Source organism: the organism of the source record quoted next, unplaced genomic scaffold (genome assembly GCF_019419815.1).
Source record: "Pyrus x bretschneideri cultivar Hongxiangsu unplaced genomic scaffold, Pyrus_bretschneideri_v1 Contig3, whole genome shotgun sequence".
NCBI lineage: Eukaryota > Viridiplantae > Streptophyta > Magnoliopsida > Rosales > Rosaceae > Pyrus > Pyrus x bretschneideri.
Window position 1 is genome coordinate 10844244 of NW_025999612.1, and position 14099 is coordinate 10858342.

General features: G+C 37.4%; 4 protein-coding genes across 4 annotated transcripts; all 4 read right to left on the reverse strand.

Annotated features, from left to right (window-relative positions):
• Window positions 1-875: 875 nt before the first annotated feature.
• On the reverse strand, window positions 876-4933 carry LOC125479847 (NAP1-related protein 2-like). Its single transcript, XM_048589937.1, has 10 exons — window positions 4762-4933; window positions 3273-3395; window positions 3131-3181; window positions 2826-2897; window positions 2594-2704; window positions 2447-2508; window positions 2279-2342; window positions 2118-2174; window positions 1958-2005; window positions 876-1310 (listed from the first exon to the last, which is right to left on the reverse strand). The coding sequence occupies exons 1-10, from the start codon at window positions 4888-4890 to the stop codon at window positions 1227-1229; spliced, it is 801 nt and encodes a 266-aa protein (XP_048445894.1). The 5' UTR covers window positions 4891-4933; the 3' UTR covers window positions 876-1226.
• A 733-nt stretch (window positions 4934-5666) lies between these two features.
• Window positions 5667-6262, reverse strand: LOC125479848 (glutathione S-transferase U10-like). Its single transcript, XM_048589938.1, has one exon. It carries the CDS (start codon window positions 6204-6206, stop codon window positions 5844-5846), a length of 363 nt encoding a protein of 120 aa, XP_048445895.1. The 5' UTR covers window positions 6207-6262; the 3' UTR covers window positions 5667-5843.
• Window positions 6263-8349: 2087 nt separating this feature from the next.
• LOC125479719 (glutathione S-transferase U10-like) lies at window positions 8350-9295 on the reverse strand. The gene is made up of 2 exons (XM_048589443.1): window positions 9011-9295; window positions 8350-8514 (listed from the first exon to the last, which is right to left on the reverse strand). The coding sequence occupies exons 1-2, from the start codon at window positions 9293-9295 to the stop codon at window positions 8350-8352; spliced, it is 450 nt and encodes a 149-aa protein (XP_048445400.1).
• Window positions 9296-13202: 3907 nt separating this feature from the next.
• On the reverse strand, window positions 13203-13845 carry LOC103958720 (protein PHYTOCHROME KINASE SUBSTRATE 3). Its single transcript, XM_048589444.1, has 2 exons — window positions 13824-13845; window positions 13203-13759 (listed from the first exon to the last, which is right to left on the reverse strand). Exons 1-2 carry the CDS (start codon window positions 13843-13845, stop codon window positions 13203-13205), a joined length of 579 nt encoding a protein of 192 aa, XP_048445401.1.
• Window positions 13846-14099: the final 254 nt, after the last annotated feature.

A 14099-nucleotide genomic window follows, 5' to 3' on the forward strand; every position in this document is an offset into this window, starting at 1 on the left:
GAAAATAAAAACAAATGCACGTGCTTGTTTAAAGGCATTTATCAACTTTGTTGGCTTTGAAGTGAAATCCACATGTTTGCGCCAGTGTACATTAATCATTATAGATATTAGTTTAGATAAAAAAATAAAAAAGAATATTTGAAATAGAATATATTGCAGCACAAAATTAAATAGTTCATCAAAGAGAACGAATAAATGTTATAAATCTACTCCTTCTAGGGTTTTGTCGGGTGAAAAGATTAGAATTCTTTTGATATGATGCTCGTATTGATATGTCGTGTTAACTAACATGTTATAATTTAAGTGAACGGTATTATTGATATATCTTTTTCTATATTAACGTTGCGGATTCTCTGTATTATAACTTATTTACATGCACGACGACGGTCTATCACGAAAAAGAATCCTCAATCTACAAAACATGCACAGTGACCTCTAACAAAAAAAATGCCTAATATAATGAGAAACCATATATAACCAGGTCAGATTTACGCTTCCTCCGGAACCATATCCGTGGTGGATCATCAGAAAACTCCACAACTTTCAGCTTCTACCGTTTGGTGCGGGAAGGCGCGTGTCCGGCAGCACAGCGAGGCACTACTTTGGTCACGTCTATATGCTGGGTCACCCTTTGGATGGGTTCTGTTGGACATTGCCTGAAGGGTGTGCCCGTGAAGATCGACATGTCCGAGGGCACAGGATTTGTGATCTATATGCAGACCCCTTTACAGGTTGTCCCAGAATTGAAATTGCCAGCACACTTGTACATGAATTAGGAAGGGTCATACATCCGACCCGCGCGTGCAGAACAAGAGAAGGGGTGTGCGGAAATCATTTCTCCATGAACTAATACTTTGTAGAATCAAACAATAAAATGATGCCAAAGAACTTCCCAACTCCATAATATATCCTCATTGATGGCATTCAAAAAACCAAAAGGAAAAGACCATTATAATATTGTCATCTAGAGACCTGCATATCAGGGAGAAGCCACAAAAAAAACCCTACTGTAACAGAGAGACGCCACGGAGATAGTAACAGCAGAGTCGAAAAACCCGACTGGCCTATGGGAACAGTCGGGCGCCTACATGACAGGACGCTGTCAAGAGTTATGATGGTCATCCCCTGTCACCTTAGACGAGACTTATCTAATACTGTAGACTCACTTTACACAAGCTGTTAACAAAGCAGCAAATGCTAAAAGATTTGAAGACCCAGATGAATGTTTATTTTCCGTCATCCTCGTCACCATCTTCATCCTCATCTTGGTCATCCTCATCATCTTCAGAGTCGTCATCTTCATTCTTTCCCTGCCAATAATCAAACCTCAAAGATTAAGATATCTGATTTCCTACTATAATCTTCATTTGACTAGTTATAACAGATCATAAAGGGTATTTACCAGACTGTTCAAATGGAAGCACAGTAAACAACCACACACAACTACTGAAATTACTGAAAGGTGACTATATGTATGCCCTTACGTAATACAGAACCTAGATGAACGAGGACTCTACGAGATTAAATTGCACACACAAATGTAGCAATGCACGAGTTGCACAAGTACAATATCAGCAACATCAGGTCACCAGAGGTAAGCAGTTTACTTTTTCCAATGATGCCAAAAGCTACTAGTATGGGTTCTGCATGTGAGGTTCAATTTATCAGCATTTCTTATGCTTTTATGTAGTTCATGGCAAAGACTTAATAATGATTAAGCCAGAAATTAACATCTGAAATATTTTTCTTCACTTTTGAATGACACAGCAATGCTTAAATATGTAGGCTTTAGAAACTACAAAAAATCCTTATGTGAGCCTCAAGATCTTCTTGTATGCTACAAATATTTAAGTTTTAGAAAGTACAGATTCCATTAGCGGTTAATCTAGCATAAAGGTTGTCTGTATTTATAGTATTTTCACTTGACATGTAAACCTAAAAGGATCTGTGCATTCACCTCTTCATCAGCTTCCTCATCATCAAATTCCTCATCGTCATCAGCCTCCTACGTCAAAGAGGTCATGAGCTACTATTAGAAAATTAGGCAAGCAGTAAAAGCTTCTACACAATACTTAAATTATGCTTGAGAAATAGGGAAGTGGTAAAGCAGAAGTTACATGGTTGAAGTAAGTCAGAGGATTGGGCCACAAATCCTCCTTAATAACCTCCGCAATCTGCAGTGTGATGTGGAAGTTCAGAAAGGTACCATACAAGTAAGAAAATGTTCAGATTGACACATAGTTCTCGATACCACATTGAAATATAACTACAAACTAACCTCGTCATGAATCTCATCCTCCAAAATATCTTTTTGTTGACTATCACTAAACCAGCTAAAGAAGCTGCATAGAAAACAAGAATTGGAATTTCAGTCAATATGAGGTAATTTGAAAGACTAATAAAAGTATTTTCTGGAGGTCCATCCTAACAGGTTCCATTAACGAACCTTTCCTCAACCTGAGGTCGCTTGTTCCCTTTCTTATCATGATTAACTCCATTAGGAATGCCCTTCACAAATCAGGTATGCAGTAAGTCGTAATACCCTAACATAATTGACCAGAAATATAAACTGAATGCAAGACAAATCTTATACCATTCCCTCTTTCCATTTTATGGATGTAGCAGTAACTTTTGTTGCTTCATCAAGGAAAGTAAAGGTCTTCGTAAGCTTTGTGTCTTCAAAATAAGGATTGGGGCTGAAGACCTGTACAATTAAATAATAAATTTGGTCACAATCTCAGTACATTCATTAACTAAAATAAAACATAAAATATGCCCTTGATACACTTCAAAGATACCATGGAATAGGAAAAGACAAGACTCACAAATGTGATGGCGTAACCAGATTTCACGTCCTTGAAGTCCTCAACTTCCAGAGAAGTCAGATGCTTGAAAATCTATGAAAAGGAAAAGAACGATGAATCCATACTAAGCTAACTAGAATCAAATCTGAAAGATTACATAGAAATAATCTCCATAATTTCATTGATTATGGAAGAGCAGGAAGGGAATGCGAGTAATTGAATTGCATAATCAGTGACCACCGACAAGTATTTATAATTGAGGGATTAATTAAAGGTATAAACAGAAAGATGCACTAAATAATTTCAGAATCACAATAAATGCAAACCTTTTGATCCTCTTCAGTCAAAAGTTCACTAAGCGCGGGATGGCTCAGGAACTGCAGAGTATGGAGAAAGTAAATTATTCAAACGCCACCTAAACATAATAAATCCTTCACATATGTATATAAATAAGGATAGATAACTTACAGCGGTTAACCAAAAGTCAGGGATGGACTTGATAATATCATTTCGCTTATCGTAGACCGGCCTGCGTACCTCATTATACTTCTGCTCCACTTCCAGGACTTTATCGCTGGCTTCCTCATTGATCTAAAAAGCATTCAAAAGAAAACATTAAAAACAAATGAACAATGTTGATCCACCGCGATAATTCATAAGTCAAAATTGATAAAAGTGAACTGTAGCAGCTAAAAGCCTAAAACAAGTATGTCTCAGAACTTAAAAATGACCCTGAACGGTTATAAAAATTCAAATCAATGGACATTTTTATAAGAAACATAATTCATTTAAAAGATAATAAAGCAATGCACATTCATGATTACGAAATGCCTCACCTTATGAACAAAGCCACAAAGTGAAAAATGTAGCATGGGTTCACATACTATAACTCTGTTCAGTTTAGCATTTGGGAAATGAATAAGAAAAGTAACAATAATTAAATCTACCAGCTATCAGTTGTTTGGTTAAATTAATAAACATGAAAATTGGTACAGAACACAAAAGAAAATAACTCTATATTTTCCTTATCGAGCTGACAGCTTATGCACTTACGTCACTCGTCAGGTGCAACCCTGCCCAATTATGTAATGAAATAATTGAATTTATTGCTGAGCTGGTTATTCAAGGCCAAAGATTGGCCACCGGATTTTGTCTTCAACTAGAAGAAGATCAGTTACTTTTCAATCTCCATTGATCTTTGGCGTTCTTTCTACAAGATCAACTTTTTCTTCAAGGTTCCAAGACAAGAGAAAAACCGCCAACCGTTATCCAATGCTGAGTTTACCCTCGCAATTTCTTTTCAAAATAGGAAAGAATTGATGAGGGGCTCTTACGATCAGAAGCTACAAAAATCGCAATTTCTTTTCAAAATCGTATATTCTTCTCTATATTTTCATGCAATTCAAACTTCACAAAATGTCAAACCTTAAAGTTCTATTCCTTCCCCATTTATTCTCTAGTCGAATGTAAACCCAACCTATGGTAATGATAAACAAACAAGGAGAAAATCTAACACCGGATGCCAACAATTCAAACTTCACAAAAACGAAACACATTCCACAGTTACCAATTGCAATAATTGTTCAGAGCATCCACTGTGCTACAACATATAACGAGAATGCAAAGCGCGGAGCTTCCGCTTATGGCCGTCTATATAACAAAGCGGCTTTAAATTCTAAAAACAAACAAAAAAATCCAATTTTCTATCAACCAAGCACACCACCATCAGATCCTTTTCTGGGTTAATTTCCTAGAAACCAAAACCCGAAACCAAATCCCTTTTCGACTCATGCATGCCGCGAAACCAATTGAAATTCAAGAAAAAACAAGAACACAAAAACCCCTGAATCGGCAGAATTTCCCAAAAGAACATCGCCAAAACCGAAACCGTTTCTTCCGTTTTGTTCAATTATGAAAGTACAACAATAATATGCAGAGATAGGCGTGAAGGTACAACCTTTTCGAGCTCGTCTTGGACCTCCTGCAACTTCTCGATGGAGAGGACGAGCTTCTCGTCGATGTGGTCGGCGTTCTCGTCCTCGGGTTTCTCTGAGAGCTTCAGCTTCTTGCCCTTGTCAGCCACCATCTTTCTTCGAGCTTCTGAATTCTGATGCTCTCTCTCTCTAAAACCCTACCGCTCTCTCTCTCTCTCTCTCTCTCTCTGTCTCGCTCCTCGAGTGACAAATGCGACTGTGTGTGAGAGAGTACAAAAGGGGTAGGGTTTTTGGGGGTGGGGTTATAATCTGCTGCGGGAACCGACGGTAATAGTACAGATACCGAGCCACTCATCTATTGACATGTATAAAGATGGTCGACGTTGACCGGGCCCAAAAACTCATATTGGGCTGGACCAAATGCTATAGAACAATAGCAGGCCCGTTCTATTTTTTTTTTGTTTGGGTCACACACATTTTAAATATTATTAATTAATAATTATCGACAGGATATATTATTTACGCTTCAAAAAGTCGTTTTGCACTTCTATAAGTATGATTTTTTAATAAGGAAAAGAAATGAAAATGACTTACAAATTTTGAGTTTTAATGATAAGAACAAAATAAAGGGTAAAGTAAATAGTACCATGATTGACTTTTTAATGTAAAAATATGATTTTTTGTTAAAGTGAACAGTATCAAAAGCTTTTCGTTAAAGTTCCATTTTTAATATAACGTGTTAGTAACGTTTGACATGACGAAATTAAAAACATCGTCATCCAGTGTTAAAATCCCGCTTACTTACACTTAAACAAAGTGAAATGTGTTCTTAAATACATAAAGAAATTGAATTGATACTTACATAGATTCATGTGAACTAGTTATTTATTTCATCAATTATAAAGGGGATTTGAAATCCGACAAAAAATGCCAATATATAACGTCCATGGTCGTACAATCTTTTTCAAAAATAGTTACATTACATGTACCGCATTTAGTTTTCTGACTATCATCTCTATCAGAAATTGCGATACTAATCGTTTTATTCTTTTACAAATTACAACAAAACATTGGTCAGAAAAGTCCCAAGTAGCAGGATTATTCTTCAGTCAGAAGATTTAATAGCTTTATTTCTGAAAAACTTGAGGAAAGCCACCACTTTCTCATGACGATTGCTCACCTCTTTCACCTCAGGTATCTCAGTCATAGCTCTTATGCAGGAATATATGAGTGGAGTTGTTCGAAGGTCCATGACCTTAAATCCAAGGACTTCTTCCTGAGCCTCATATGCCCCTAAGTGTGCAAGAATGACCACTTCTAGGAGTTCAACATTCTTAGGGTCAAACGACTTGGGAAATCCATTAGGGTAGAAACCCTTCAGTCCCTCTTCAAGCAGATTTAGTTTCTCACTCACTTCTTTGATGGCTTTCTCTTGTGCTTGCCCCCTGGTTTCCAACACTGAGACCATGCTTTCAAAAACCTGCACCAAAGATTAATAATTTAGCTAGCTACGTTTAAGAAGCCTTTTTTTTCTTGCGGACAAATCACAGTCGATATGTTTCCGCAAACATTTATTTGATAATTTGCTTATAAATGAATGACTTCTTATATATAAGGAGCCAAACAGTATCCATTCTCGAGTACTCTTACCTGTTGCATAAAGCCAGCATAGAAATGAACTTAAGATCTTTTATAGGGATCTTGTGGAAGATGTCCAGTTTTCCAGGTTTCGTCGATGTATTCAAGGATGACAAGAGACTCAGCAATCGGTTTTCCATTGTGGACAAGTACTGGAACTTTCTGATGAACAGGATTCAACTTGAGGAGCAATGGGCTTTTGTTCTTCACGTCTTCTTCCACATATTCATAGGGTATGCCCTTAAGTTTGAGGGCCAATTCCACCCTCTTTACATAAGGGCTTGCCCACATTCCATGCAAGGTCACTTTGTTTTCCTCTGCCATCTCTCTCCCTCTTTCTCTCAAGACTCACAGCCTCTCTCTCTAGTTTTTGATGTGATGTTGAGTTCAAGCTATTGGAAGCAGCTTTATATAGAGCTCAAACCATTTTCTTAACTTGCTTGGAAAGTTGGCAGCAAAAACTTGCATGACAAGTCTTCAATAAAAAAGTAAGAAAATTATTAAAAAAACATGCGCGAACATTTTTTTGGATAAGTTTCACTCCCGATTTCTGTTTTGGAGCATGCAGACCAAGATATTTGTACCACTCAATTTCTATTTTACGCCCCATATTAACTCATTTCATTGGCCCACTTCACAAAACATAAAAGCTTAAAAGTTTCAAATCTCTCTTTCTCTTTTGAATGGCCTAAATCTCTTAGCCCACGTACTTCAAACACATATCGAATTGATCTCAAAATTAGTCATAACAATTTATATAAATGGAATTCCATCTTCTAATTACCAACTACGAAAATTTAAAAGTTTATTGACCAGATAACTAAAGTAATGATATATATTATCTCAACCGACGCATCCAAATTTGCTTTGAATTCTTTAAGTTTACCAAAGACAAATTTTTTGCTTTGCGCTTGGCAGGTTCACTATTTTCTATCGCCCATTGCATCACCAATGACCAAACTATTCTTTCTTCTGTCACCACTCTCTTCCTCCCTCTAGAAAAATTACCTTTCAAGAAGCACCCATCACCCATGTCATCAAGGATTTTGAAATTTAAAAATAATAATTAAGAAATTCTCTTGTTCCTTGCAATCAAATTGTGAGATTGAGAGCAATATGAAACTTACTTCCCCACATTTTCGAGAATTAAGTTTATTTGTTATAATGATTGTTTGAGTTAAAATTGTAGTGGGGTTGGACAAAAAAGGTCAACGAAAAGACTTGAAATGGCCCAAAGTAAAAGACTTAAAGCCCAGGCTCAAGGGGCTCATGCAATAGCGAAGAAGGTCTAATCACCTCAAAAGCCCAAGTGACACAAAAAGCTGATCAATCTACTCCACACTACCAAAACTTTAATGTCGATGATTCACCGCTCGCACGCAGAAAAGAAGGCCCGTCCTGCCACATAAATAGGTACCCTTTGTTGGTCCAGGGGGACAGAGGAGGCTAGGTTAGCCGAAAAATGGTTATCGGTAATTTTTAAGAGTAAGAAGGGGTAAAGAAAATGCCTCAAGCCAAGGTTCTGGCATCAACGATGTGGGGGTTCTACGTACATCAAGTGGCAGATATCCACAGGTGTACTCCTTAACCACGAGAGAGTCTTATGTGAAGAAACCGAACTAGGGACACGTGAAAGAGAAGTGGGACCAAATTCTGAGCCAGTTTAGCATAACAAATCAGGAGCTGTGGGGTGGGGTTAGGGTGTTGTTTGTGTCTTAGTCCATAGGAAACATGCGGTCCGAATTCCAAATCATAGAATTTCTAACACAAAACAAAATAATTCACAGCATAAAGCAAATACAACTCAAAGTACATGGTCACTTTACGGATTTAAGGGCATTCTCTCTAACAAATTTCAGGAAAGCCACCACCTTCTCGTGAGGATTCCGCATCTCACTAACCTCAGGTATCCCGATCATAGCTCTTATGCAGGAAAATACAAGTGGAGTATTTTTAGTGTGAAAAATGACCACTTATAAAAGTCCCACATCTTTTAGGTCAAATGACCTGGGAAATCCATCTGGGTAGTAACCCTTCAATCTCTCTTCTAGTAGCTTTACTCTCTCACTCACTTCTTTGATGGCTTTCTCTTGTGCTTCTCCACTGGTTTCCAACACTGTGGCCAAACTCTCAAAAATCTATAACAAACAACAAGCATATGTAAGCTCTATAGTTTCAGTTTTTATTCTTTTTGTTAGAGATGTGATGTAGAACAAATGGTAGAATGGATTGAAGAAAAAATGGATCATCGGAAGACAAAAGGACGTAGTGGGAAATTACGGATTTGGCATCCAATTAATGTTGTTTTAATTCCTAAAAGTCCTTTGAGTTGTAATCTTTATTTAACTCATCTAAATGTATTAATTGCAACCATTCAAGAATTAATCAATCACAACCCCTTGGGATTTCTGTCAATTTTCTAGTGAATTCCAGACTTTATTCTACAAGGGATTATGTTGGTAATCCTTTGTCTACTTCATGTTGCGTCAAGATGGCGAGAAGTGAAGAAAGAACAATGTGAGGGATGTGGAAGAAATGTAATAAAATAGACACAAAATAAAAACTAAAAACTATATACACAAAATGTTTATCAAACGGATTTTAAAAACTGCATTTTTTGTTCGCAACTCTCACATGCGGCATAAAGCCGGCCCAAAAGCGAGCTTGAGATCTTTTATATGGATCTTGTGGAAGAAGCTGAGGGCCAGTTTTCCAGATTTCATCAATGTACTCAAGGATGACTAGGGACTCGGCAATCGGTTTTCCGTCGTGAACAAGTACCGGAACTTGCTGAAGAACAGGATTCAGTTTGAGAAGCAATGAGCTTTTGTTCCTCAAATCTTCTTCAACGTATTCGTAGGGTATGCCTTTGAGTTTGGAAGCAAAAACCACCCTCTTAACAAAAGGGCTTGCCCACATTCTATATAAGGTCACTTTGTTTTCCTCTGCCATCTCTCTCTCTCTCTCTCTCTCTCTCTCTCTCTCTCTCTCAATCAAAAAATCTTGAGTTCATGCTACTACTTGAAGCAGCTTGATATAGAGTTCATAGGAAAAGCTTGCCTGACAAGCTTTGCATTTAAAATTACAAGTCAAGAGCATGTTAATCAACAAACACAAGTGGTTACACAATTTTTCTTGATCCTGACATTATGATATCATATTACATTGGATAATTGATTCTATTTTATCATCTCTACACTTCACAGTTTATCAAAGATTCTTTTAACGTGACGATGTGAGTAACGGAGCTAGAAATTTTTTCTAATAGGAGCAACTTTTGAGTTATAAAATAAGCAAAAAATTTGTTAATGGTAAGGTTTTTTATATTTGGTGATAACATGTTATGTTATGGTGTGTATTTGTTTGATATATCAACTATTGTAGCTTTGTTAAAAAAAAAAAAAAAAAAAAACTATTGTAGCCAGTTTTAATCGAATTTTTATGTTAATTATATTGACAATTTATTTAATTGAGTAGCGATAAATTAAAGTTTGCTCAAAACAACATTTGTCACACTCACACAAAACTATATATACGCATTTGATTCATTTGTTAGGCGAATACGAGGAATATTGGTGTATTTTTAATAAATATATGGAATTTTCAAATCAGGAAAGTTGAGTGGGGGCAGCTGCCCCAGTGGGCACAGGCTGCCTTATATTGTCTAGCAGGCAATGCATATAGGATGTCAAGCTGTAGAAGATTTCGGGACATTCTCTCCAAAAAAAGGACTTGATCAAGGCCACCATTTTTTCTTGAGGAATATCAAATATGCGTCCCATTCACCACCACAGGTTCCTCAATCAGAGCGCTATTAGGTAGATAACGTCTTTTAGACCTCGTAAATCATAATATAACACGTGAACTAGTAACATTGTGTGACACTGTGACTGTCATGCTCAAAAAGAGAACAAATGTAAATTGTGGGAGTTTTACTGTGGAAATCATGGCATAATAATATGCAAGGACTTCCACATCAAGCATATGAACCAAATTTTCAGAAGCTGCAATTTTTGGCAATAATTCCTACTACTACTACTACTAGGCAGCTGGCACCACTGATGAATGAGCTGCCAAATTCTTCAATTAGGGTCCATATTTCCCTCTCAATCCATAATGTCATCTGTTGTTGTATGGACAACTATTAGGCACCTAATCAATATTTATTCTTTCTTTTAAGATAAGATTTTAGAATGTGTAGGACGTGTTAATAGCCTATTTGGATATCATGTTAGAATGTGAGCATCCAAATTCAAAACTTCTAATTTGAACCAGAGTTTGAAACCAAACTTCTAGAGAATCCGTACAATCATTGTAAGGACAACTATCTCTCAAGCACAAGTTTAGGTTCGGCCTCAAAGAAAAAATAAAACGGAGCACCTAATGTACTTCACATACCAATAATTTGAGATTGCCCCCTTCATTATGGGGTGACATATGGATTTTACCGTTCGAGCTTTCTGAAATGCAATCGATAGGATTTTTTTAATATTGACAATGCGTGGATAGACTGGTAAATACTCTTAACTACTTGAACTACAAGCCCTTATATGCAGAAAGACTTTAAGATCATATAACTATTTTGTAGGCGTTAACTCCTGGATGCGGAATTCATACTCTCAACATTGGACAAAAATCTTGTTTATGCAGCATTTTACTTGTCAAACCTAGTTTCTATTAGAGCAAGTCCATCCCTAAAAGCAAAGTCCATTTAATCCACCCAAATGAATAGTAATTGACTTGATTGAATGGTCATTGGCCAAGTGCATTTTTACCCCTAAAAAATGAGCTGGCCCAAAGTTTAGTCAATTCGTATTAAATTTTTTTTTTTTTTATAAAATGATAAAAAAATAATTTTATTTTTAATTTCGGATAGAATTTTTAACCAATCTTGTCAACCACGTGTCATTTTCTGAAAGTACAATTTTTGTAGAAGATGGTTAGGTATTTATATGTATAAAAAAATCATTTAATTTTTTTTCTGTATTTTAAAACATTTTTTATAATTTTTTTATTAAGTTAATTAATATGGGCCGTTGGATTTCAAAAATGTTGAAATCCAACAGCCCAAAAGTGGACACGTGGCCCATGGTGAGATTCTGACATTTTTTTTTTTTTTTAAGTTTGGAGCGCGCTAGCCGAAAAAAAAAAGAATAAGCCTTGGCTGACGTTAGACCGTTAGATAGGTATGTTCCTCACTCAGCCCATTCTAGGCTGGCCTAGAGACTGGGGTGAACTTTGGGCCGATCAATTTTGTGGGGTAGAGTGGGTTTTTAGGGTGCCAGCCTATTTTTTTAAACTTTGAGCCAGTCTTCAAAGAGGAGTGAACTTGCTCTTACATGAAAGGGAGAGAAGAGAGAATGGGATCCACCTTTAGTTGTAAGATAGTTACAGAATTGAATGTTGCCACCCAACTCGCTATGTTGATATTCCTTAACGGTCCATCCTTCTAATTAATCATATCAAACTCACAAGGAAAAAAAAATGTGACATCTCAACAGAAAATACTCGGCTCATCACATGGAAGGAGTTATTCTTTCATGAACAAGCTAATGCTACGGCTGACTTGTTGACAAGACAGAAGCTTTTTATCCAACTGTGCTAAGTTGTGAATTTTCTCTCAATAATGTGCCCATGTCGGGCTGCAAAGAAAGTTTTAGGGCTTCTGACGAATGAGTGCTCGCACTTTCTGAAGCATGACCTCCGGTTGTAAGGCCTTTTAAGGAGCATTTATTGCACTTGCACTGGATTATCTTTAGTTGAGGCAAGTTTCTTATAATTCCATTAAAGTTAAGTCTTTGCGAGTAACAAGCACGAGACTACACTAACTCTTAGTCCAGTGAGAGCTAATGAAGACAAACAAACTCTCCCTTAGTTTCTAATTTGAGATATTTGGCCGACTACTTGCCAAAGCAGCTGCTGTTAAAGTCGTTTTTAAAAAAGCAGCTTCTGTTAGAAGTCGTTAAGAAGCTCCAAAACATGAATGGCACATTGGCCAGCCACTTGCAAATCAAGAAAACAAGATAAACTCACAACTAAAAAGGTGTGGAAAATGGCCCTAGAAAGTGTGGAATCTTTGCTCTCAATGTTTTTGGGGTATTTTGTCTTTGAATGACATGAGGATATTTTAAGAAAATGTTGTTCTCTTATGAGATAACACAACTAATCAAATACGGACGTTGTCCCCAACTTAATTGTTTGCGCAGTTCACTAGACGGGAGATTATAGTTGTATTTTAGTTTGTCAAGTTTCCGACCTGGGACTTCACATTCTTCAACGGAAATAGCGAGACTGTATATTTGACCTATTGGTAAGGTTTCTAAATTGAATTCATGCATTCAACTAGCAGAAATGAAATACATGAGCAAGATACAATCAGAAAGTAAAGTTCATGATAAACTTAGAACAATTTTCTCAAAGATTTAATTTTACCAGTTTCAAATGGTAACTTTCCCTAATTACATTGAAGATTCCAATTGCCAGTCGTTGTTGGAGCCGGTGTAAGACCTTTTACCGCCGTTTTCTCCATGCCGGTGTCACTGGACTAGTCCCTGGTGGCAGGTCATAGGCATCCCATTCCCCTATAGGCTCTCTATCTCGAACAAATCCGAACTAGCATCACTCTCGGCATCTTCATTCATCACTGGAGCTTTTGGAATGGCATCCGAAGTTAGCATGGACAATCTCCTCTCTGAATTTATTGCGACATTATCTTCCTTCATCCTTTGGGATCCAACCACCTCGAGCAATTTCTGGGGACCTTCTTGTTCTTTCATTGTCTTCTCTTCCAACTGTGATTTACCTACCAATTTCTGCGCACCGGAGTTCAAATTGCCAATGCGATATGCTCTTCCTTGTTTGACCTTTCAAAGCTGGAGTAGTACACCTCATCTCTTGCCTTAAATCTTGGTTGAGGCTGCTTAGCAGGATTGTGATCAATATTCCCAACGTTTTGCTTCTTAAAATCTTTATCGCCGCGACCTCCATGACTGGCATTCATCTCATGAACAGATATGGATTTCTTATCTGAGCAAGATCCATTGCAGCTAAAACTCGAAAAGATATTGATTTTTCGATTTACCTTTTTCTTCTTGCTCTGAGACGGGGTTCTCATCGAAGATAAGAAGCCGCTTTTGCTGTTCCAACTCGCTTCAGAACAAGTACTAGGAGTTCCTGGCCTGCTCGTTGGTTGCTTGTGCTGCTGACCACCACTATTTTCTTTCTTCTTCTGCCCGAATTTGCTTGTGTCATAGCCCACAAGTCGTGGACCGTCATCTTCCAGCATCATGCTGAAATATTTCTCCGCACCAAAGACGCTGGTTTCACCCTCAGCCTTCGTGGCAGGAGGGGGATTCGGAATATGAACTGATCCTGCAAGCTTGACTACAAAGTTACCTTCTGCTCTTCTGAGGTGAGAAGAAAATGAAGCAGTCCTGAGTACGAGTACCGTTGTTGGCGTCTCCTTCCATGGCTTCTACTGAAGCTTGATTCTTTGAGTATGTTTAAATTTAACAAAGGGAGAAAGCACAAAATTAGAAAAGGAATTTTGGAAAGACAAGGAGCTTTTGGAGGGTTGGACTTTGGAGATTGACAGGCTTCTTGAGAACCAGTTCCTGTAGGTAGGCTTGTGGGAAGGTCCTACATTCTTGGGGCTTGATTGCAACCATTCCACCTTCTCTTTCCCTCATCACATGTAAGTGCCGTGTACTCTTCAGTTTGCACT

What these genes read in the sequence shown, in the direction of transcription:
- LOC125479719 (XM_048589443.1), bottom strand. Translation starts at nt 9,295, where the DNA reads ATGTGGGCAAGCCCTTTTGTTAAGAGGGTGGTTTTTGCTTCCAAACTC. An exon ending in GGGCCGGCTTTATGCCGCAT is followed by an intron (nt 8,515 to 9,010) that starts GTGAGAGTTGCG and finishes TGTTTGTTATAG; the next exon opens with ATTTTTGAGAGTTTGGCCAC.
- LOC125479848 (XM_048589938.1), bottom strand. Translation starts at nt 6,206, where the DNA reads ATGGTCTCAGTGTTGGAAACCAGGGGGCAAGCACAAGAGAAAGCCATC.
- LOC103958720 (XM_048589444.1), bottom strand. Translation starts at nt 13,845, where the DNA reads ATGGAAGGAGACGCCAACAACG. An exon ending in GGAAGGAGACGCCAACAACG is followed by an intron (nt 13,760 to 13,823) that starts GTACTCGTACTC and finishes GTAACTTTGTAG; the next exon opens with TCAAGCTTGCAGGATCAGTT.
- LOC125479847 (XM_048589937.1), bottom strand. Translation starts at nt 4,890, where the DNA reads ATGGTGGCTGACAAGGGCAAGAAGCTGAAGCTCTCAGAGAAACCCGAG. An exon ending in TAAAATGGAAAGAGGGAATG is followed by an intron (nt 2,509 to 2,593) that starts GTATAAGATTTG and finishes TGATTTGTGAAG; the next exon opens with GGCATTCCTAATGGAGTTAA. An exon ending in CGACCTCAGGTTGAGGAAAG is followed by an intron (nt 2,343 to 2,446) that starts GTTCGTTAATGG and finishes TTTTCTATGCAG; the next exon opens with CTTCTTTAGCTGGTTTAGTG.